General features: G+C 42.7%; 2 protein-coding genes across 7 annotated transcripts in view; one reads left to right on the top strand and one right to left on the bottom strand.

Moving 5' to 3' along the window:
- Positions 1 to 4158, top strand: part of LOC110537383 (tuftelin) — a 29526-nt gene extending 25368 nt beyond the window's left edge. Inside the window, exons 11-12 of the mRNA XM_036967433.2 lie at positions 1246 to 1340; positions 2765 to 4158. Coding sequence (XP_036823328.1) covers positions 1246 to 1340; positions 2765 to 2837 — 168 coding nt within the window. The 3' untranslated portion in view covers positions 2838 to 4158. The remainder of the gene's footprint in view (positions 1 to 1245; positions 1341 to 2764) is intronic.
- Positions 4159 to 10053: 5895 nt separating this feature from the next.
- On the bottom strand, positions 10054 to 18471 carry LOC110536044 (lipid transport auxiliary protein 1). 6 transcript variants are annotated; one of them, XM_090223610.1, is made up of 8 exons: positions 18135 to 18400; positions 16872 to 17008; positions 15639 to 15740; positions 15451 to 15550; positions 13656 to 13709; positions 13064 to 13230; positions 11813 to 11871; positions 10054 to 11715 (listed from the first exon to the last, which is right to left on the bottom strand). In XM_090223610.1, exons 2-8 carry the CDS (start codon positions 16884 to 16886, stop codon positions 11505 to 11507), a joined length of 708 nt encoding a protein of 235 aa, XP_090079736.1. In that variant the 5' UTR covers positions 16887 to 17008; positions 18135 to 18400; the 3' UTR covers positions 10054 to 11504. The 6 variants fall into 6 exon arrangements, with proteins under 6 accessions (XP_090079736.1, XP_036823321.1, XP_090079734.1 ...); XM_036967426.2 differs by having other exon boundaries at positions 10054 to 11736; positions 18135 to 18390; XM_090223608.1 differs by having other exon boundaries at positions 10054 to 11733; positions 18135 to 18390.
- Positions 18472 to 24301: the final 5830 nt, after the last annotated feature.

The following is a 24301-nucleotide window of genomic DNA, read 5'->3' as shown; positions in this document are numbered from 1 at the left end:
GAAGTTTGCATACACTCAATTAGTATTTGGTAGCATTGCCTTTAAATTGTTTAACTTAAGTCAAATGTTTCGGGTAGCCTTCCACAAGCTTCCTACAGTAGTTTGGGTGAATTTTGGCCCATTTGTCCTGACAGAGCTGGTGTAACTCAGTTGAGTTTGTAGGCCTCCTTGCTCACACATGCTTTTTCAGTTCTGTCCACACATTTTCTAGGTCAGGGCATTGTGATGGCCACTCCACTACCTTGACTTTGTTGTCCTTAAGCCATTTTGCCACAACTTTGGAAGTATGTTTGGGGTCATTGTCCATTTGGAAGACCCATTTGCGACCGAGCTTTAACTTCCTGACTGATGTCTTGAGATGTTGCTTCAATATATCCACATCATTTTCCTGCCTCATGATGCCATCTATTTTGTGAAGTGCACCAGACCCTCCTGCAGCAAAGCACCCCCACAACATGATGCTGCCACCCTCGTGTCTGGCTTTTTTATGGCGGTTTTCAAGCAGTGGCTTCTTCCTTGCTGAGCGGCCTTTCAGGTTATGTCGATATAGGACTCGTTTTACTGTGGATATAGATACTTTTGTACCTGTTTCCTCCAGCATCTTCACAAGATCCTTTGCTGTGGTTCTAGGATTGATTTGCACTTTTCACACCAAAGTACGTTCATCTCTAGGAGACAGAACGCGTTTCCTTCCTGAGCGGTATGACGGCTGTGTGGTCCCATGGTGTTTATACTTGCGTACTGTTGTTTGTACAGATGAACGTGGTACCTTCAGGTATTTAGAAATTGCCCCCAAGGTTGAACCAGACTTGTGGAGGTCTACAATGTTTTTTCTGAGGACTTGGCTGATTTCTTTTGATTTTCCCATGATGTCAAGCAAATAAGCACTGAGTTTAAAGGTAGGCCTTGAAATACATCCACAGGTACACCTCCAATTGACTCAAATTATGTTAATTAGCCTATCAGAAGCTTCTAAAGCCATGACATAATTTTCTGGAATTTTCCAAGCTGTTTAAAGGCACAGTCAACTTAGTGTATGTAAACTTCTGACCCACTGCAATTGAGACACAGTGAATTATAAGTGAAATAATCTGTCTGTAAACAATTGTTGGAAACATTACCTGTGTCATGACTTGCCAAAACTATAGTTTGTTAACAAGAAATTTGTGGAGTGGTTGAAAAAACAGTTTTAATGACTCCAACCTAAGTGTATGTAAACTTTCAACTGTGTGTGTGTGTGTTTAGAACCGGGAGATGCATGATCAGATGGACTACTTCCTGGGAGGTGAAAGGTCAAACTCGCACCTCTCATCAGACCGCCACGCCCAGATTGTCTACAGGTAATTTACATCCAGTAACACAGGCAGACACACACCCATCATAGACCTGTCAGATTGTCTACAGGTAATTTACATCCAGTAACTCAGGCAGACACACACCCATCATAGACCTGTCAGATTGTCTACAGGTAATTCACGTCCAGTAACTCAGGCAAACACACACCCATCATACACGCCTGACCTGTCATCAACTCACCACATGCCTGACCTGTCATCAACTCACCACCCGCCTGACCTGTCATCAACTCACCACACGCCTGACCTGTCATCAACTCACCACACGCCTGACCTGTCATCAACTCACCACCCGCCTGACCTGTCATCAACTCACCACCCGCCTGACCTGTCATCAACTCACCACACGCCTGACCTGTCATCAACTCACCACACGCCTGACCTGTCATCAACTCACCACACGCCTGACCTGTCATCAACTCACCACACGCCTGACCTGTCATCAACTCACCACCCGCCTGACCTGTCATCAACTCACCACCCGCCTGACCTGTCATCAACTCACCACCCGCCTGACCTGTCATCAACTCACCACCCGCCTGACCTGTCATCAACTCACCACCCGCCTGACCTGTCATCAACTCACCACCCGCCTGACCTGTCATCAACTCACCACCCGCCTGACCTGTCATCAACTCACCACCCGCCTGACCTGTCATCAACTCACCACCCGCCTGACCTGTCATCAACTCACCACACGCCTGACCTGTCATCAACTCACCACACACCTGACCTGTCACCAACTCACCACACACCTGGCCCCTCATTCCCCTGACTGACCAGAAACATCACCTGACCTCACACAGCCCTCCACACACACCTAACCTGTCACCAACTCACCACACACCTGCCCCCTCATTCCCCTGACTGACCAGAAACATCACCTGACCTCACACAGCCCTCCACACACACCTGACCTGTCACCAACTCACCACACACCTGCCCCCTCATTCCCCTGACTGACCAGAAACATCACCTGACCTCACACAGCCCTCCACACACACCTAACCTGTCACCAACTCACCACACACCTGCCCCCTCATTCCCCTGACTGACCAGAAACATCACCTGACCTCACACAGCCCTCCACACACACCTAACCTGTCACCAACTCACCACACACCTGCCCCCTCATTCCCCTGACTGACCAGAAACATCACCTGACCTCACACAGCCCTCCACACACACCTAACCTGTCACCAACTCACCACACACCTGCCCCCTCATTCCCCTGACTGACCAGAAACATCACCTGACCTCACACAGCCCTCCACACACACTTCTAACCCCTGCACATCCCCATAGTGTCCCTCAGCTGTTCACTAGTAATGTGTTCCCCAGAGAAAAAACCTTGGCATCGATCTCATTTCTCTCTCTCTCTCTGTTCTCTCTCTTTCTCTCCTCCACAGTAAGCCTTTGAAGCCCAGCAACTCGTCCAACAAGCCTCTTCCCTTCATCAAAATCATTGAGACCAAGTCCTGAACTGGTGAAAGCGAGGGAGAAGGTTAACCTAACGACACCAAACCTGCTAAGCTAAACAACAACGGACTGAAATAGACCACCACCACATTACTACCACACCAACATCACAATGCACGTATGAAGTTTAAACTGAGGTGACCACAACATCACATCAACTGACCACCAGCTATGACCATCACCCACCCATGGCCACACTCCTTCGATAGGACACTATGCAGTGTGTGTGTGTCAGAGGAGGCTGGTGGAAGAAACTATTTATTTATTCATAGCAGACAGATTATTCTTTCTAACCCAGTGTCATAATCTATTGTCATCTGTTGAAGTCCGTCTGAAGGACTTTACTACTGACAGAGAGGACCAGAGACAGTGTGATAGCAGTACCCTGTGGTTAGTAAGGGTCTGATAACAGACCGAGTCTTTGGCCTCAGAGAGGAGGCAACCGTGCCAGGCTGGGCCATAACAGAGAAATAAAATGGCCGATGAGTGAGAGGGGGATCGAAGAGAGAGATGGGGGGGGTAAGAAATCTGTATTAAACTAATCAGAACACAACCAGTTTGTCATATTTTTACCATGGCACCAAGGCAAGATCGAGTGAGTGTTGCTACACTATATAGGTATTGGAGAAGCAGAAACACATTAAGGATAGAGGATATAGTTTTCCATCAAACCCTTCTGTAACCCATTAACCTACTTCCTGTGTCTGAGGCCTAGAGTCCACTGTTAGAATCCTCTTTATTTGACACCTGAAAGGGAGGAAGACAATCTTTGACTTTTTGTAAATATACTTTTATGGTCACGTAACGACCACAGTGAAGTGTCATGGTTTATACAAAGTTATGAAGGCCATGTTTGTTATTTTGTTCGTTGAGAAAGTGGGATGTTTGGTCTAGTATGTGTGGATTAGAAGTCTTCCTCACCAATACTGATGTCACTTTAAAGTCTAAAGGAAATGAAGATGATTCATTCTGACAAGTACTTACTAACCTTGCAAGAAGTCTTGTTGACATGATCCACATTTTTGCATGCATTTCAGTTACCTGACGTTTCATCCACTATCACCAGCTTTGTACACAACTATATGTATTTGTTTATGTGGTATTCTTTGATGTCCCTGTAGTCTCACTCTGGGATTTGTTTGTTAATTTTATCCTTCAGACAGGAATGTTTGGCCTGACACTTAGTGTGTGACAATCATCTTTATGTATTTATGTGAAAATACAACTTTCATTTTAGGGAAACCATTTTCAGTAGACATTTTAGTGTGTGTTAACAACATATATACTTTGTGTTTTATTTATTTTAATAAATATATAAAAACTATATATTTTTTAATGTTTTTTGAGGGGGTACTAGGGAGTCAAATATTCTCATTCACATTTCTATATTACATCTAAATGCATTATTATAATTTACTTCTATATTATGTATTTCATGCATAGTGCAGTACTGTAGTTTATGCATAGTGCAGTACTGTAGTTCATGCATAGTGCAGTACTGTAGTTCATGCATAGTGCAGCAGTACTGTAGTTTATGCATAGTGCAGTACTGTAGTTCATGCATAGTGCAGTACTGTAGTTCATGCATAGTGCAGCAGTACTGTAGTTTATGTATAGTGCAGTACTGTAGTTTATGTATAGTGCAGCAGTACTGTAGTTTATGCATAGTGCAGCAGTACTGTAGTTTATGCATAGTGCAGTACTGTAGTTTATGCATAGTGCAGCAGTACTGTAGTTTATGCATAGTGCAGCAGTACTGTAGTTTATGTATAGTGCAGCAGTACTGTAGTTTATGTATAGTGCAGTACTGTAGTTTATGTATAGTGCAGCAGTACTGTAGGTTATGCATAGTGCAGTACTGTAGTTTATGCATAGTGCAGTACTGTAGTTTATGCATAGTGCAGTACTGTAGTTCATGCATAGTGCAGCAGTACTGTAGTTTATGTATAGTGCAGCAGTACTGTAGTTTATGTATAGTGCAGCAGTACTGTAGTTTATGTATAGTGCAGTATTGTAGTTTATGTATAGTGCAGTATTGTAGTTTATGTATAGTGCAGCAGTACTGTAGTTTATGCATAGTGCAGTACTGTAGTTTATGCATAGTGCAGCAGTACTGTAGTTTATGTATAGTGCAGCAGTACTGTAGTTTATGTATAGTGCAGTATTGTAGTTTATGTATAGTGCAGCAGTACTGTAGTTTATGTATAGTGCAGTATTGTAGTTTATGCATAGTGCAGCAGTACTGTAGTTTATGTATAGTGCAGCAGTACTGTAGTTTATGCATAGTGCAGCAGTACTGTAGTTTATGTATAGTGCAGCAGTACTGTAGTTTATGCATAGTGCAGTACTGTAGTTTATGTATAGTGCAGCAGTACTGTAGTTTATGTATAGTGCAGTACTGTAGTTTATGCATAGTGCAGCAGTACTGTAGTTTATGTATAGTGCAGCAGTACTGTAGTTTATGTATAGTGCAGCAGTACTGTAGTTTATGTATAGTGCAGTACTGTAGTTTATGCATAGTGCAGCAGTACTGTAGTTTATGTATAGTGCAGCAGTACTGTAGTTTATGTATAGTGCAGCAGTACTGTAGTTTATGTATAGTGCAGCAGTACTGTAGTTTATGCATAGTGCAGCAGTACTGTAGTTTATGCATAGTGCAGCAGTACTGTAGTTTATGTATAGTGCAGCAGTACTGTAGTTTATGTATAGTGCAGTACTGTAGTTTATGTATAGTGCAGCAGTACTGTAGTTTATGTATAGTGCAGCAGTACTGTAGTTTATGCATAGTGCAGCAGTACTGTAGTTTATGTATAGTGCAGCAGTACTGTAGTTTATGTATAGTGCAGCAGTACTGTAGTTTATGCATAGTGCAGCAGTACTGTAGTTTATGTATAGTGCAGTATTGTAGTTTATGTATAGTGCAGCAGTACTGTAGTTTATGCATAGTGCAGTACTGTAGTTTATGTATAGTGCAGCAGTACTGTAGTTTATGTATAGTGCAGTACTGTAGTTTATGCATAGTGCAGCAGTACTGTAGTTTATGTATAGTGCAGCAGTACTGTAGTTTATGTATAGTGCAGCAGTACTGTAGTTTATGTATAGTGCAGCAGTACTGTAGTTTATGCATAGTGCAGCAGTACTGTAGTTTATGCATAGTGCAGCAGTACTGTAGTTTATGTATAGTGCAGCAGTACTGTAGTTTATGTATAGTGCAGTACTGTAGTTTATGTATAGTGCAGCAGTACTGTAGTTTATGTATAGTGCAGCAGTACTGTAGTTTATGCATAGTGCAGCAGTACTGTAGTTTATGTATAGTGCAGTATTGTAGTTTATGTATAGTGCAGCAGTACTGTAGTTTATGCATAGTGCAGCAGTACTGTAGTTTATGCATAGTGCAGCAGTACTGTAGTTTATGTATAGTGCAGCAGTACTGTAGTTTATGTATAGTGCAGTACTGTAGTTTATGCATAGTGCAGTACTGTAGTTTATGCATAGTGCAGTATTGTAGTTTATGTATAGTGCAGCAGTACTGTAGTTTATGTATAGTGCAGCAGTACTGTAGTTTATGTATAGTGCAGCAGTACTGTAGTTTATGTATAGTGCAGCAGTACTGTAGTTTATGTATAGTGCAGCAGTACTGTAGTTTATGCATAGTGCAGCAGTACTGTAGTTTATGCATAGTGCAGCAGTACTGTAGTTTATGTATAGTGCAGCAGTACTGTAGTTTATGCATAGTGCAGCAGTACTGTAGTTTATGTATAGTGCAGTACTGTAGTTTATGTATAGTGCAGCAGTACTGTAGTTTATGTATAGTGCAGCAGTACTGTAGTTTATGCATAGTGCAGCAGTACTGTAGTTTATGTATAGTGCAGCAGTACTGTAGTTTATGTATAGTGCAGCAGTACTGTAGTTTATGCATAGTGCAGTATTGTAGTTTATGTATAGTGCAGCAGTACTGTAGTTTATGCATAGTGCAGCAGTACTGTAGTTTATGCATAGTGCAGCAGTACTGTAGTTTATGCATAGTGCAGCAGTACTGTAGTTTATGTATAGTGCAGTACTGTAGTTTATGCATAGTGCAGCAGTACTGTAGTTTATGCATAGTGCAGCAGTACTGTAGTTTATGTATAGTGCAGCAGTACTGTAGTTTATGTATAGTGCAGTACTGTAGTTTATGCATAGTGCAGTACTGTAGTTTATGCATAGTGCAGTATTGTAGTTTATGTATAGTGCAGCAGTACTGTAGTTTATGTATAGTGCAGCAGTACTGTAGTTTATGCATAGTGCAGCAGTACTGTAGTTTATGTATAGTGCAGTACTGTAGTTTATGTATAGTGCAGCAGTACTGTAGTTTATGTATAGTGCAGTACTGTAGTTTATGTATAGTGCAGCAGTACTGTAGTTTATGTATAGTGCAGTACTGTAGTTTATGTATAGTGCAGCAGTACTGTAGTTTATGTATAGTGCAGCAGTACTGTAGTTTATGTATAGTGCAGCAGTACTGTAGTTTATGTATAGTGCAGTACTGTAGTTTATGCATAGTGCAGCAGTACTGTAGTTTATGCATAGTGCAGCAGTACTGTAGTTTATGCATAGTGCAGCAGTACTGTAGGTTATGTATAGTGCAGCAGTACTGTAGTTTATGTATAGTGCAGCAGTACTGTAGTTTATGCATAGTGCAGTACTGTAGTTTATGCATAGTGCAGTACTGTAGTTTATGCATAGTGAATGTCTTCCCCCTGGTGGTGAGTCACATGATAGACCAACAAGTGCTGGGAGAAAAGGCAGATGTTCATGTTCCCCTTTTACAGTTGAAGGCTATTAAAGAAATGAGCAATGTATAATGTTATTGGGGGAGAAATGTAACCCACACCACTAGAATTGAGTTGAATCTCAAATGTCCATGAAAACAATGTCATAAGATATCACCATCAGTCTATAATCTCTCTGGTCCAGTGGTACCACTTTAATGGAATGGCAGCTACAGTATGTATTACAATGCACAGAGGATAGATCAGGGAGTCCATGAAAACATAAAGCAGCCTGTTCAGCACTATTATCAGGCCATAGTAATGGCTGGGATGGAATGGTATTAAACAAATCAAACACCTGATTTTTCATGTTAGTTACCGTTCAGTTCTATCCATTATCTCCTCACCAGCCTCCTCTGGTCTCAATCATACACACAACTCATTAGATTCAAACACACTTCTGAAGCTGTTCACATTTGATTGGAGGAACATTGTGCTACAATCATCCATAAATCTCTAGCCTGGTCCCACATCTGTAGGTACTTTAGATAACTCCACTGACGATTCATATGAGCCTGGGTACCATACCAGTCCATTTCTGCTGTAAGAGAGAGTGGATTGGTTAAAGCAGAAACTGACTGGAACCCAGGCTATATAGCCAACTCACACCTCATTATGAATATATCAGACTGGAACCCAGGCTTTATAGCCAACTCACACCTCATTATGAATATATCAGACTGGAACCCAGGCTTTATACCCAACTTACCCATCATTAAAAATATATCGGACTGGAACCCAGGCTATATAGCCAACTCACACCTCATTATGAATATATCAGACTGGAACCCAGGCTTAATAGCCAACTCACACCTCATTGTGAATATATCAGACTGGAACCCAGGCTTTATACCCAACTTACCCATCATTAAAAATATATCGGACTGGAACCCAGGCTATATAGCCAACTCACACCTCATTATGAATATATCAGACTGGAACCCAGGCTTAATAGCCAACTCACACCTCATTGTGAATATATCAGACTGGAACCCAGGCTTTATACCCAACTTACCCATCATTAAAAATATATCGGACTGGAACCCAGGCTATATAGCCAACTCACACCTCATTATGAATATATCAGACTGGAACCCAGGCTTAATAGCCAACTCACACCTCATTATGAATATATCAGACTGGAACCCAGGCTTAATAGCCAACTCACACCTCATTATGAATATATCAGACTGGAAGCCAGGATTTATAGCCAACTCACACCTCACTGGCTTACTGGGGCTCTCTCATACCGTCCCTGGAGGGGGTGCGTCACCTGGGTGGGTTGAGTCACTGATGTGATCATCCTGTCTGGGTTGGCGCCCCCTCCCTTGGGTTGTGCCGTGGTGGAGATCTTTGTGGGCTATACTCAGCCTTGTCTCAGGATGGTAAGTTGGTGGTTGAAGATATCCCTCTAGTGGTGTGAGGGCTGTGCTTTGGCAAAGTGGGTGGGGTTATATCCTTCCTGTTTGGCCCTGTCCGGGGGTATCATCGGATGAGGCCAGTGTCTCCTGACCCCTCCTGTGTCAGCCTCCAGTATTTATGCTGCAGTAGTTTATGTGTCGGGGGGCTAGGGTCAGTTTGTTATATCTGGAGTACTTCTCCTGTCCTATTCGGTGTCCTGTGAGAATCTTGGCCATGTTCTGTTATAATCTCCACCCGGCACAGCCAGAATAGGACTGGCCACCCCACATAGCCTGGTTCCTCTCTAGGTTTCTTCCTAGGTTTTGGCCTTTCTATGGCGTTTTTCCTAACCACCGTGCTTCTACACCTGCATTGCTTGCTGTTTGGGGTTTTAGGCTGGGTTTCTGTACAACACTTTGAGATATCAGCTGATGTACGAAGGGCTATATAAATACGTTTGATTTGATTATGAATATATCAGACTGGAACCCAGGCGTTTATAGCCAACTTACCCATCATTAAAAATATATCGGACTGGAACCCAGGCTTTATAGCCAACTCACACCTCATTACGAATATATCAGACTGGAACCCAGGCGTTATAGCCAACTTACCCCTCATTAAAAATATATCGGACTAGAACCCAGGCTATATAGCCAACTCACACCTCATTAAGAATATATTGGACTAGAACCCAGGCTATATAGCCAACTCACAACTCATTATGAATATATCAGACTGGAACCCAGGCGTTATAGCCAACTTACCCCTCATTAAAAATATATCGGACTGGAACCCAGGCTTTATAGCCAACTCACACCTCATTAAGAATATATCGGACTAGAACCCAGGCTATATAGCCAACTCACACCTCATTACGAATATATCAGACTGGAACCCAGGCGTTATAGCCAACTCATTAAGAATATATTACGGTTTTAGTATTCAACCATGCATACATACTAATTTAATTATTTAATTGTATTAAAATCATCCATTCAAAAGGGCACTTAACATGAATGCTTTATTCTAAATAATTATCTTTAAAAATGGAATACAAAAACAGATTTCAGCAACAACAAAAAAACATTGTAGACTCTAAAAAGTATAATCATTTTTATGCAGCAAATAGACAACCATCAGACGTGGTAACATGTTCATTTCCTTGTAACACTAGCCCTAAACCAGAGCAATATATATGTAAATACATGGCTCTGCCCTAAACAAGTGCTGGCAACAGGACAATAATACTGGAAATGTCTAGCAGTAATACTGGAATAATCCATAGTTCTTCTGTACTGTTCCAGCTCAACAGTGACTAACCGGATTCTACTAATCAGCTTGATTGGAGGTGTGTTAGTGCTAGGCGGGAACAAAAGCCTGCACAGCCTGTACTTTAGCTCTCCAGGGCCATTGTGAGGAACGCTGGTCTGCTATAACGTTAGTCCATCAATAGCTTAGTTAGCACTGAACACATTATAAACAAGTCTTACTCTAACACTGTGCATTAATACAGCGTTTCCCAAACTCAGTGCTGGGGACCCCAAGAGATGTACATTTCAGGTTCTGCTCTAGGACGACACAGCTCATTCAAATAATCAAAGCTTGATGATTAGTTGATTATTTGAGTCAGTTGTGTAGTGCTAGGGCAAAACCCAAAACGTGCACCACTTCGGGTCCCCAGGACCAAGTTTGGGAAACACTGCATTAATGCATTCTGCATAGAAACTGCATGTAGCTTGTCTGGTCTCATCTCTTTTGCATAGCCCTACATGATGATCTACCTGCAAAGTCTGTGCAAAAGTTCACAACGATGTTTAACGTCAAATAAGCTTAAATCTAGTGCACTATTTATTATGTGAGATGCATGATAGATAGTAGGCAGTGTTTTTCCTCAGGACTAGCAAGGCAGCGTAATGTTACTGTCATTCCTATACTGCTGTGCTATGCTACTGTTAATCCTTCTGTGCTCCAGTCTTCCCAACTTTACCAAGTACCAACCCTACCAAGTCTCTTCTCTCTCTGCTGGCACTAACAAGTCTCTCACTAAACTAACTCACCAACCTCTTCTTTTACCACAAACCCCAGTATCTGTCACCTCCAGGAGCTCTACTTATCACTACCTTCATTTCCGTTTTATTGAACCTTTATTTAACTAGGCAAGTCAGTTAACAACACATTCTTATTTTCAATGACTGCCTAGGAACGGTGGGTTAACTGCCTGTTCAGGGGCAGAACGACAGATTTTTTTTTTTTCACTAGGCTATCTAATTTGGAAATAGAGAAGGAAAGTGAGTCCAGTAGTCACAACAAAACAGATTTAAAGTGGTAGCAGAGGAGTTGTTGTAGTTTTCAGGTTGTTTCCTAGGGAGTTGCAGTTGTCAGAGGCAGCAAGTTTCTCAAGGTATGCTGTAGGGAATTGTAGTTTCTCGTGTTATGCCATAGGAGATTGTAGTTCTCAGAATGTGCTTTCCAAGGTGTTGTACTTGTCTTTAAAGTTCTTGAGTTCCAGGAAGTGTTTTGGTCGTTTGGTGCGTTGCCCAGCTGACGGCAGGTATGTGACCTGGGAGGGGGGAGAGGGGGGGGTGGGCTCTGGGGTACTAGTCAGGTCTTTAGCTGCTAACTGGTGATGCTGGTCCAGACTGGTGGAGCTGGAGTGGCTCTTCACACTGGGGAGAGAATAATAACTACTGGAGTCAAACTTGAAAAACCTTCATTAAAACACATGAGTAGTGCTTAGATAAATGGCAGTGTGTCTATACTCACACAGAGGCCAGTTCGTTCAGGGCTTCCTTGTATTTGACAAACTCTGCTTCTCCAAACACCTTCAGACACAGAGAGACAGACAGGAGTCACACACTATAGACTAGAGGTCGACAGATTAATCGGAATGGCCGATTAATTGGGGCCGATTTCAAGTTTTCATAAATCGGTAATCTGCATTTTTGGACATCGATTATGGCTGATTACATTGCACTCCACGAGGAGACTGCGTGGCAGGCTGACTACCTGTTACACGAGTGCAGCAAGAAGGAATGGTTCCGTATTTCACTGAAAGAATAAACATTTATTTTCAAAATTATAGTTTCCGGATTTTACCATATTAATGACCTAAGGCTTGTATTTCTGTGTGTTATTATGTTATAATTAAGTCTATGATTTGATAGAGCAGTCTGACTGACCGGTGGTAGGCAGCAGCAGGCTCGTAAGCATTCATTCAAACAGCACTTTCGTGCGTTTGCCAGCAGCTCTTCAAGCATTGCGCTGTTTATGACTTCAAGCCTATCAACTCCCGAGATTAGGTTGGTGTAACCGATGTGAAATGGCTATCTAGTTAGCGGGGTGCACGCTAATAGCATTTCAAACGTCACTCGCTCTGAGACTTGGAGTAGTTGTTCCCCTTGCTCTGCATGGGTAACGCTGCTTCGAGGGTGGCTGTTGTCGATGTGTTCCTGGTTCGAGCCCAGGTAGGAGCGAGGAGAGGGACGTAAGCTATACTGTTACACTGGCAATACTAAAGTGTCTATAAGAACATCCAATAGTCAAAGGTATATGAAATACAAATGGTGTAGAGGGAAATAGTCCTATAATTCCTATAATAACCTCAACCTAAAACTTCTTACCTGGGAATATTGAAGACTCATGTTAAACGGAACCACCAGCTTTCATATGTTCTCATGGTCTGAGCAAGGAACTTAAACGTTAGCTTTTTTACATGGCACATATTGCACTTTTACTTCTCCAACACTTTGTTTTTGCATTATTTAAACCAAATTGAACATGTTTCATTATTTAAGGCTAAATTGATTTTATTGATGCATTATAATAAGTTAAAATAAAAGTGTTCATTCAGTATTTAAAAATTGGCCGATTAATCGGTATCGGCTTTTTTGGGTCCTCCAATAATCGGTATCGGCATTGAAAAATCATAATCGGTCGACCTCTACTATAGACCACTCAGTAAGTGGCAGACACAGGCATGTTTCTCTCCCCCAGATAAAAGAGAGACACACTGACCCCGGTGCCGTGGCGAGCGTTGTGGTAGCCCTCCAGCAGTGTGTCTATGAGGGAACTACGGCTGCTGCAGAACAGGGAATGGGAACTCCTCAGATCTAGAAGCCAGGCGCGGAATCTCCTCCCTGTCACAGCTGTGGGAGTCCCTCCCAACTCACTGAACGGAATATCTGACAGGAGATGAGAAGATATTTTATGATCAAATTGGAGTTATGGATCTAGAGGTCGAAGGCCACTGATTTATAAGGTAGTACAGTAGGTGAAGAGGATGTGCAGCATTATAAACTGGGTGGTTCGAGCCCTGCATGCTGATTGGCTGAAAGCCGTGGTATACCACAGGTATGACAAAACATGTATTTTTACTGTTCTAATTACATTGGAAACCAGTTTATAATAGCAACAGGGCTCCTCGGGGGTTTGTGGTATATGGCCAATATACCACGGCTAAGGGTTGTATCTCCGCGTTGCGTCGTGCACAAGAACAGCACTGAGTATACCATAGTTACTACATAATGCCCCAGCAGGGGGTGCTGTTGGACTGGGATGATGACAGTGAGATGTACAGGCCAGGGTGAAACAGCAGGAGAGGACTTACCAGAGTCTCTTATGGCATCTAGTGCCCTCATTCTGTATAGGTAGTCATAGCAACCTGAAAAACACACACATAGATCATCTTTTTTAGTTCACAGAGGGCTACTGTAGCTGTAGAATGGGTAGAAAAGATATCTACATGATGTACAGTGCCTTGCGAAAGTATTCGGCCCCCTTGAACTTTGCGACCTTTTGCCACATTTCAGGCTTCAAACATAAAGATATAAAACTGTATTTTTTTGTGAAGAATCAACAACAAGTGGGACACAATCATGAAGTGGAACGACATTTATTGGATATTTCAAACTTTTTTAACAAATCAAAAACTGAAAAATTGGGCGTGCAAAATTATTCAGCCCCTTTACTTTCAGTGCAGCAAACTCTCTCCAGAAGTTCAGTGAGGATCTCTGAATGATCCAATGTTGACCTTTAATGACTAATGATGATAAATACAATCCACCTGTGTGTAATCAAGTCTCCGTATAAATGCACCTGCACTGTGATAGTCTCAGAGGTCCGTTAAAAGCGCAGAGAGCATCATGAAGAACAAGGAACACACCAGGCAGGTCCGAGATAATGTTGTGAAGAAGTTTAAAGCCGGATTTGGATACAAAAAGATTTCCCAAGCTTTAAACATCCCAAGGAGCACTGTGCAAGCGATAATATTGAAATGGAAGGAGTATCAGACCACTGCAAATCTACCAAGACCTGGCCGTCCCTCTAAACTTTCAGTTCATACAAGGACTGATTGTACAAAGACTGATCAGAGATGCAGCCAAGAGGCCCATGATCACTCTGGATGATCTACAGCTGAGGTGGGAAACTCTGTCCATAGGACAACAATCAGTCGTATATTGCACAAATCTGGCCTTTATGGAAGAGTGGCAAGAAGAAAGCCATTTCTTAAAGATATCCATAAAAAGTGTTGTTTAAAGTTTGCCACAAGCCACCTGGGAGACACACCAAACATGTGGAAGAAGGTGCTCTGGTCAGATGAAACCAAAATTGAACTTTTTGGCAACAATGCAAAACGTTATGTTTGGCGTAAAAGCAACACAGCTCATCACCCTGAAAACACCATCCCCACTGTCAAACATGGTGGTGGCAGCATCATGGTTTGGGCCTGCTTTTCTTCAGCAGGGACAGGGAAGATGGTTAAAATTGATGGGAAGATGGATGGAGCCAAATACAGGACCATTCTGGAAGAAAACCTGATGGAGTCTGCAAAAGACCTGAGACTGGGATGGAGATTTGTCTTCCAACAAGACAATGATCCAAAACATAAAGCAAAATCTACAATGGAATGGTTCAAAAATAAACATATCCAGGTGTTAGAATGGCCAAGTCAAAGTCCAGACCTGAATCCAATCGAGAATCTGTGGAAAGAACTGAAAACTGCTGTTCACAAATGCTCTCCATCCAACCTCACTGAGCTCAAGCTGTTTTGCAAGGAGGAATGGGAAAAAATTTCAGTCTCTCAATGTGCCAAACTGATAGAGACATACCCCAAGCGACTTACAGCTGTAATCGCAGCAAAAGGTGGCGCTACAAAGTATTAACTTAAGGGGGCTGAATAATTTTGCACGCCCAATTTTTCAGTTTTTGATTTGTTAAAAAAGTTTGAAATATCCAATAAATGTCGTTCCACTTCATGATTGTGTCCCACTTGTTGTTGATTCTTCACAAAAAAATACAGTTTTATATCTTTATGTTTGAAGCCTGAAATGTGGCAAAAGGTCGCAAAGTTCAAGGGGGCCGAATACTTTCGCAAGGCACTGTATGTGTATATGTTCTCTCACCGCCACTCTGTAGTCTGTCGTCCTGTTCAGACAGCAGGCGTGGCTCAAAGCGGATCTCCTGAACCTTGGACAGACCACAGTCTATCTCCTGTCTCAGCTCCTAAAGGACACAGGAAGGAGAGAAAATTAACACGTGTATAGAAAAATCATGTTAAAAATAAGTCAGACTGAGTGTGTGTGTGTCTTACCTTTGGAGCGTTGTGGCCCAGGGGTACATGTGGTCCTCTACGAGACTTCATGGCGAAGCGCATGATCTGCCTCTTCACAAAGATGAACAGCAGCACAAACACCTGGAGACACAGACCTCTGTACATTAGAGACGTCAACCTATCCAGAGGAGTATGTCCTAGAAGAGACATCAACCTATCCAGAGGAGTATGTCCTGGAAGAGACATCAACCTATCCAGAGGAGTATGTCCTGGAAGAGACATCAACCTATCCAGAGGAGTATGTTCTAGAAGAGACATCAACCTATCCAGAGGAGTATGTTCTAGAAGGGGGTGACACAATATAGAATTTGACAAGCAAGATATACACTGAACAAAAATATAAATGCAACATGTAAAGTGTTGGTCCCATGTCCCAGAAATAATTGTGTACAAATTTGTTTACAACCCTGTTAGTGAGCATTTCTTCTTTGCCAATACAATCCATCCACCTGACAGGTGTGGCATATCAAGAAGCTGATTAAACAGCATGATCATTACACAGTTGCACCTTGTGCTGGGGACAAGAAAAGGCCACTCTAAAATGTGCAATTTTGTCACTCAACACAATGCCACAGGTGTCTCAAGTTGAGGGAGCGTGAAATTGGCATGCTGACTGCAGGATTGTCCACCAGAGCTGTTGCCAGATAATGTAATGTTAATTTCTCTACCATGAGCCACTTCCAACATCGCTTTAGAGAATTTGGCAGTAAGTCCAACCGGCCTCACAACCGCAGACCACCTGTAAGGCGTTGTGTGGGCCAGCGGTTTGCTGATGTCAATGTTGTGAATAGACTGCCCCATGGTGGCATTGTGGTTATGTTATGAGCAGGCATCATTTTTTTATTTTTTTTATTTAACTAGGCAAGTCAGTTAAGAACAACTTCTTATTTACAATGACAGCCTAGGAACAGTGGGTTAACTGCCTTGTTCAGGTGCAGAACGACAGATTTTTACCTTGTCAACTCGGGGATTCGATCTAGTAACCTTTCGGTTACTGGCCCAATGCTCTAACCATGGACAATGAACACAATTGCATTATATTGAATGCACAGCGATACCGTGACAAGATCCTGAGGCCCATTGTTGTGTCATTCATCCACCACCATCACCTCATGTTTCAGCATGATAATGCACAGCACCATGTCGCAAGGATCTGTACATAAATCCTGGAGGCTAAACATGTCCCAGTTCTTCCATGGCCTGCATACTCACCAGACATGTCACCATGTTTGGATGCTCTGGATCGATGTGTACGATGTGTTCCAGTTCCCGTCAATATCCTGCAACTTCGTTCAGCCATTAAAGTGAAGTGGGACAACATTCCAAAGGCCACAATCAACAGTGTCGCTCTGCATGAGGCAAATGGTGGTCACATCAGATACTGACTGGTTTTCTGATCCACGCCACTACATATTTTAAAAGGTATTTGTGACCAACAGATGTATATCTGTATTCCCAGTCATGTGAAATCCATAGATTAGGGCCTATTGAATATATTTCAATTGACTGATTTCCATATATGAACTGTAACTCAGTCAAATCTTTGAAATTGTTGCGTTTATATTTTTGTTCAGCATACACTGACACAGCTTGCATGTACTGTAACCGGGTGGAGGGGCCTCCATAAAGTCAACTACAGTAATCATATGATTTGTAACTGTCATCTTATTGGTCCCTTTGAATTATTGTTTTATGATTAGTTGCAGGTGATTACACAGTTGCACCATCTCTATCTAGAGAATGCACTTCCACTTGGGGGTATTCATTAGTCGGATTCCGTTGCAAAACGTTTTGAACCTAAAATCTCACGTAAACCCTGTCCACAATAGATACATTCTTAGTTCACCAAAATTACAAAATGACATTTTGGTGTCAATACCCTGTAAGCAGTCTATGGTATGACCGAAATCAATGCTTTAGTTAAGTTTCCCTGGCACTGTTTGCAAATTCATTAGTGACACAAATCCCATTTAGCATGTTCAAATCATCTAGAAGTGACTTCGATGAGCTTCAGAACCATTTTGAGATACTTTCGGATGATTTGGACGTGATGCGCAAAAAAATGCTAACATCGGTCCCATTGAATGGGGTATGTGCCACAAGTGCAAAAAAATTAGCATTTGGAAACAAAACCAAAGCAAGGGAAATAAAACCAAGGCGTGGATTGCTGTCATAAGGAAACCAACGTGTCATTTTGTAATTTAGGTGAATTATCCCTTTAATAAAAGCTAGCTATATTTTGTGTTGTGTGCTTTCCGTACAAGTGCCCAGTTCGTCTTCATTGCCTGTCATATAACCTGTTTTTTGTTACACCTTGATTGACACTTCTGCTGTGTTGCCTGTCTCTATACTGTAGCTAGCAAGCTAATTCCATTACATTACACAGGAGTCCTGAGAAACGCAACAGCTAGCTAGTTTTGTCAAGCATTCTTTATATTAAGGAAAAACACGAGAACACATTCATTTAAGACTTACCAGACTTCCGTAGGCCATAACAAGCACTACGTTGACGCTGGAGAGAGGAGAATCGGACCTCATGTTGAAAGTCTTCGTCAAATGCTAAACTAGCGTAGAATCAACAGAACTCACTCATAGTTCCTTTCAGAATGTACACGAGTGACTGTAACATTAATTAATTATCAAATGTCGGTTAATCCATTGGAAAATCTGTAACAACGATGCGTTGACACTTCCCTGTTGTTGATATCGTTTGTTGACATCCGGGATTGTCACGTGTACATGGGTGGAAACAGAAACTCTCCTCATCCATTACCAATGTGTAGCACCCATCTGATTTCTCTGACTCAACAGTGTTTCCCCTATTGATTATTGCTTGGCTGGGTGGGAAATCTCTCAAAGCAAAACCCCCGGGCCTCTGACACCAAAACATTCAATTTACAGCTAATGCTTTTGGGTAGTGGTCAACAGAGATGGTGCCTAGCCTATACAATGGCCTATACAAACATTGAACTGCCAAGCAAGCAAACCATTTATCTGAATTGGCATCTCCTGAAACTGAACTGTTTCTGCATAAACATATTTTTTAGTTTTTCTGTGATATATGTACACTGCTCAAAAAAATAAAGTGAACACTAAAATAACACATCCTAGATCTGAATGAATGAAATATTCTTATTAAATACTTTTTTCTTTGCATAGTTGAATGTGCTGACAACAAAATCACACAAAAATTATCAATGGAAATCAAATTTATCAACACATGGAGGTCTGGATTTGGAGTCACACTCAAAATTAAAGTGGAAAACCACACTACAGGCTGATCCAACTTTGATGTAATGTCCTTAAAACAAGTCAAAATGAAGCTCAGTAGTGTGTGTGGCCTCCACATGCCTGTATGACTTCCCTACAACGCCTGGGCATGCTCCTGATGAGGTGGCCAACTCCTGGACAGTCTGTGGTGCAACGTGGCGTTGGTGGATGGAGCGAGACATGATATCCCAGATGTGCTCAATTGGATTCAGGTCTGGGGAACGGGCGGGCCTGTCCATAGCATCAATGCCTTCCTTTTGCAGGAACTGCTGACTGCTGTCCTGCTGCTGGGTTGTTGCCCTCCTACGGCCTCCTCCACGTCTCCTGATGTACTAACCTGTCTCCTGGTAGCGCCTCCATGCTCTGGACATTACGCTGACAGACACAGCAAACCTTCTTGCCACGTGCCATCCTGGATGAGCTGCACTACCTGAGCCACCTTTGTGGGTTGTAGACTCCGTCTCATGCTACCACTAGAGTGGCATTCAAAAGTGACCAAAACATCAGCCAGGAAGCATAGGAACTGAGAAGTAGTCTGTGGTCACCACCTGCAGAACCACTCCTTTATTGGGGGTGTCTTGCTAATTGCCTATAATCTCCACCTGTTGTCTATTCCATTTGCACAACAGCATGTGAAATGTATTGTCAATCAGTGTTGCTTCCTAAGTGGACAGTATGATTTTACAGAAGTGTGATTGACTTGGATTTACATTGTGTTGTTTAAGTGTTCCCTTTATTTTTTTGAGCAGTGTGTGTGTATATATATATATATATATATATATATATATATATATATATATACAGTGCCTTGCGAAAGTATTCGGCCCCCTTGAACTTTGCGACCTTTTGCCACATTTCAGGCTTCAAACAAAAAGATATAAAACTGTATTTTTTTGTGAAGAATCAACAACAAGTGGGACACAATCATGAAGTGGAACGACATTTATTGGATATTTCAAACTTTTTTAACAAATCAAAAACTGAAAAATTGGGCGTGCAAAATTATTCAGCCCCCTTAAGTTAATACTTTGTAGCGCCACCTTTTGCTGCGATTACAGCTGTAAGTCGCTTGGGGTATGTCTCTATCAGTTTTGCACATCGAGAGACTGACATTTTTTCCCATTCCTTCTTGCAAAACAGCTCGAGCTCAGTGAGGTTGGATGGAGAGCATTTGTGAACAGCAGTTTTCAGTTCTTTCCACAGATTCTCGATTGGATTCAGGTCTGGACTTTGACTTGGCCATTCTAACACCTGGATATGTTTATTTTTGAACCATTCCATTGTAGATTTTGCTTTATGTTTTGGATCATTGTCTTGTTGGAAGACAAATCTCCGTCCCAGTCTCAGGTCTTTTGCAGACTCCATCAGGTTTTCTTCCAGAATGGTCCTGTATTTGGCTCCATCCATCTTCCCATCAATTTTAACCATCTTCCCTGTCCCTGCTGAAGAAAAGCAAGCCCAAACCATGATGCTGCCACCACCATGTTTGACAGTGGGGATGGTGTGTTCAGCTGTGTTGCTTTTACGCCAAACATAACGTTTTGCATTGTTGCCAAAAAGTTCAATTTTGGTTTCATCTGACCAGAGCACCTTCTTCCACATGTTTGGTGTGTCTCCCAGGTGGCTTGTGGCAAACTTTAAACAACACTTTTTATGGATATCTTTAAGAAATGGCTTTCTTCTTGCCACTCTTCCATAAAGGCCAGATTTGTGCAATATACGACTGATTGTTGTCCTATGGACAGAGTCTCCCACCTCAGCTGTAGATCTCTGCAGTTCATCCAGAGTGATCATGGGCCTCTTGGCTGCATCTCTGATCAGTCTTCTCCTTGTATGAGCTGAAAGTTTAGAGGTCTTGGTAGATTTGCAGTGGTCTGATACTCCTTCCATTTCAATATTATCGCTTGCACAGTACTCCTTGGGATGTTTAAAGCTTGGGAAATCTTTTTGTATCCAAATCCGGCTTTAAACTTCTTCACAACAGTATCTCGGACCTGCCTGGTGTGTTCCTTGTTCTTCATGATGCTCTCTGCGCTTTTAACGGACCTCTGAGACTATCACAGTGCAGGTGCATTTATACGGAGACTTGATTACACACAGGTGGATTGTATTTATCATCATTAGTCATTTAGGTCAACATTGGATCATTCAGAGATCCTCACTGAACTTCTGGAGAGAGTTTGCTGCACTGAAAGTAAAGGGGCTGAATAATTTTGCACGCCCAATTTTTCAGTTTTTGATTTGTTAAAAAAGTTTGAAATATCCAATAAATGTCGTTCCACTTCATGATTGTGTCCCACTTGTTGTTGATTCTTCACAAAAAAATACAGTTTTATATCTTTATGTTTGAAGCCTGAAATGTGGCAAAAGGTCGCAAAGTTCAAGGGGGCCGAATACTTTCGCAAGGCACTGTATATATCTATATAGGTGACAAGTAAGTTTGCCTATGTGTTGTCATTGCTTGGACTTTGGTCATTCATGATATAGATATAGGCTAATGTCACCATTCCATAGTCCATGATATCTTGGGGAGACTTTGAGATTGGCTCATTTGGCTGATACTGTATCTGCACACAGCCATGAGCCATCTGTCTGTACACTGTGACAGTCTAGTCATCTATAACCCAAACCACTACCCTGCTTCTGTTATGCTACTGGCTGACTGCCCCTGGCTGACTGCCCCTGGTTGACTGCTACTGGCTGACTGCCCCTGGCTGACTGCTCCTGGTTGACTGCTACTGGCTGACTGCCCCTGGCTGACTGCCCCTGGCTGACTGCTACTGGCTGACTGCCCCTGGCTGACTGCCCCTGGCTAACTGCTACTGACTGACTGTCTGTTACTGGTGGATTTAAGGGGTGATGGCTGTAACTTGTTGCTTCACTAGAGATTGCACAAACACATGTAAGTACTGTACCTTTCTTATTACTGATTATACATAAATATTACAATGTTATGTCACATGATCCGAATACAACAGGTACCGTGAAATACAACACCTTACCGTGAAATGCTTACCTTAAAGCCCTTAACCAACAATTCAGATTTTTAAGTAAGCAAGAAAATATTTGCTATATATATATCATTTTTTATTTTTAAGTAGCACAATAAAATAACAACGAGACTATATACAGGGGGTGCCAGTACCGAGTCAATGTGCGAGGGTACAGGTAAGTCGAGGTAATTGAGGTAACATGTACATGTAGGTAGGAGTAAAGTGACTATTCATAGATACTAACAGCAAGCAGCAGCAGCCTAAAAAAGGGGGTTAATGAAAATAGTCTGGGTAGCCATTTGATTTACTGTTTAGCAGTCTCATGGCTTGGGGGTAGAAGCTGTTATTAAGGAGACTTTTGGACTTTGACTTGACGCTCCAGTACCACTTGCCATGTGGTAGCAGAGAGAACAGTCTATGACTTCGGTGGTTAGAGTCTTTGACAATTATTAGGGCCTTCCTCCTACACCGCCTGGTATATTTTTTTATTTAACTAGGCAAGTCAGTTAAGAACAAATTCTTATTTTACAATGACGGGCCAAACTCTCCCCTAACCTAATAGTGCGCCCTATGGGACTCCCGATCACAGCCGGTTGTGATACAGCCCAGGATCGAACCAGGGTCTGTAGTGACGCCTCTAACACTGAGATGTAGTACCTTAGACCGCTGCGCCACTTGGGAGCCTACTGCTGGATGGCAGAGAGATTAGCCCCAGTGATGTACTGGGCCGTAAGCACTACCCTCTGTAGAGCCTTGCGGTTGGATGCCGAGCAGTTGCCATACCAAGCGGTGATGCAACTAATCAGGATGCTCTCGATGGTGCAGCTTTAGAACTTTTTGAGGATCTGAGGACTCATGCCAAATCACATGTCTCCTGAACATACGAGTGAGTTAGTGAGCGAGCCGGTGACTGAGTGAGTGACTGAATGACTGAGTGAGACAATGACTGAGTGAGACGGTGACTGAGTGAGACGGTGACTGAGTGAGACGGTGACTGAGTTAGACGGTGACTGAGTGAGACGGTGACTGAGTTAGACGGTGACTGAGTGAGACGGTGACTGAGTGAGACGGTGGCTGAGTGAGACGGTGGCTGAGTGAGACGGTGACTGAGTGAGACGGTGACTGAGTTAAACGGTGACTGAGTGAGACGGTGACTGAGTGAGACGGTGACTGAGTGAGACGGTGACCGAGTTAGACGGTGGCTGAGTGAGACGGTGACTGAGTGAGACGGTGACTGAGTGAGACGGTGACTGAGTGAGACGGTGGCTGAGTGAGACGGTGACTGAGTGAGATGGTGACTGAGTGAGACGGTGACTGAGTGAGACGGTGACTGAGTGAGACAGTGACTGAGTGAGACAGTGACTGATTGAGACAGTGGCTGATTGAGACAGTGACTGAGTGAGACAGTGACTGAGTGAGACAGTGACTGATTGAGACGGTGGCTGAGTGAGACGGTGACTGAGTGAGTGAATGTCTGCTCGCCTGCCTGCCTCTGTTTGTGTCTGTTTATATTCCCATGCAGTATAAACCGGTGTGGTTGTTCAGCTGCCCTCTCAGACCACATTCTGCTACTGAGAATAAACCATGCTGCCTTCACAGCCTTGGCAGTCTGAAACATCTAGAGGAAACCGAGGAATACTGCTAACGAGACAGTGGTCATGAAGGAGGAATACTGCTAACGAGACAGTGGTCATGAAGGAGGAATACTGCTAACGAGACAGTGGTCATGAAGGAGGAATACTGCTAACGAGACAGTGGTCATGAAGGAGGAATACTGCTGACGAGACAGTGGTCATGAAGGAGGAATACTGCTAACGAGACAGTGGTCATGAAGGAGGAATACTGCTAACGAGACAGTGGTCATGAAGGAGGAATACTGCTAACGAGACAGTGGTCATGAAGGAGGAATACTGCTAATGAGACAGTGTTCATGAAGGAGGAATACTGCTAACGAGACAGTGGTCATGAAGGAGGAATACTGCTAACGAGACAGTGGTCATGAAGGAGGAATACTGCTAATGAGACAGTGGTCATGAAGGAGGAATACTGCTAACGAGACAGTGGTCATGAAGGAGGAATACTGCTAACGAGACAGTGGTCATGAAGGAGGAATACTGCTAACGAGACAGTGGTCATGAAGGAGGAATACTGCTGACGAGACAGTGGTCATGAAGGAGGAATACTGCTAATGAGACAGTGGTCATGAAGGAGGAATACTGCTGACGAGACAGTGGTCATAAAAGAAAGGAGACAAGGAAAAGATGCTGTTAGGGACACAGGACACTGTATATGTAAATGAATGTGTGATACTGATGTCTCTACCGGTGGTGTGACGCTTCTTTGTTCCCTCAGGAAGGAAGTCTCTCAGCTCACGCTTCA

The sequence above is a fragment of the Oncorhynchus mykiss genome, chromosome 3 (assembly GCF_057628025.1).
Source record: "Oncorhynchus mykiss isolate SJ-2025 chromosome 3, ASM5762802v1, whole genome shotgun sequence".
Classification (NCBI taxonomy): Eukaryota; Metazoa; Chordata; class Actinopteri; order Salmoniformes; family Salmonidae; genus Oncorhynchus; species Oncorhynchus mykiss.
Note: the sequence above shows the minus strand (reverse complement) of the source record. Positions and strands in the feature narration are given on the sequence as shown.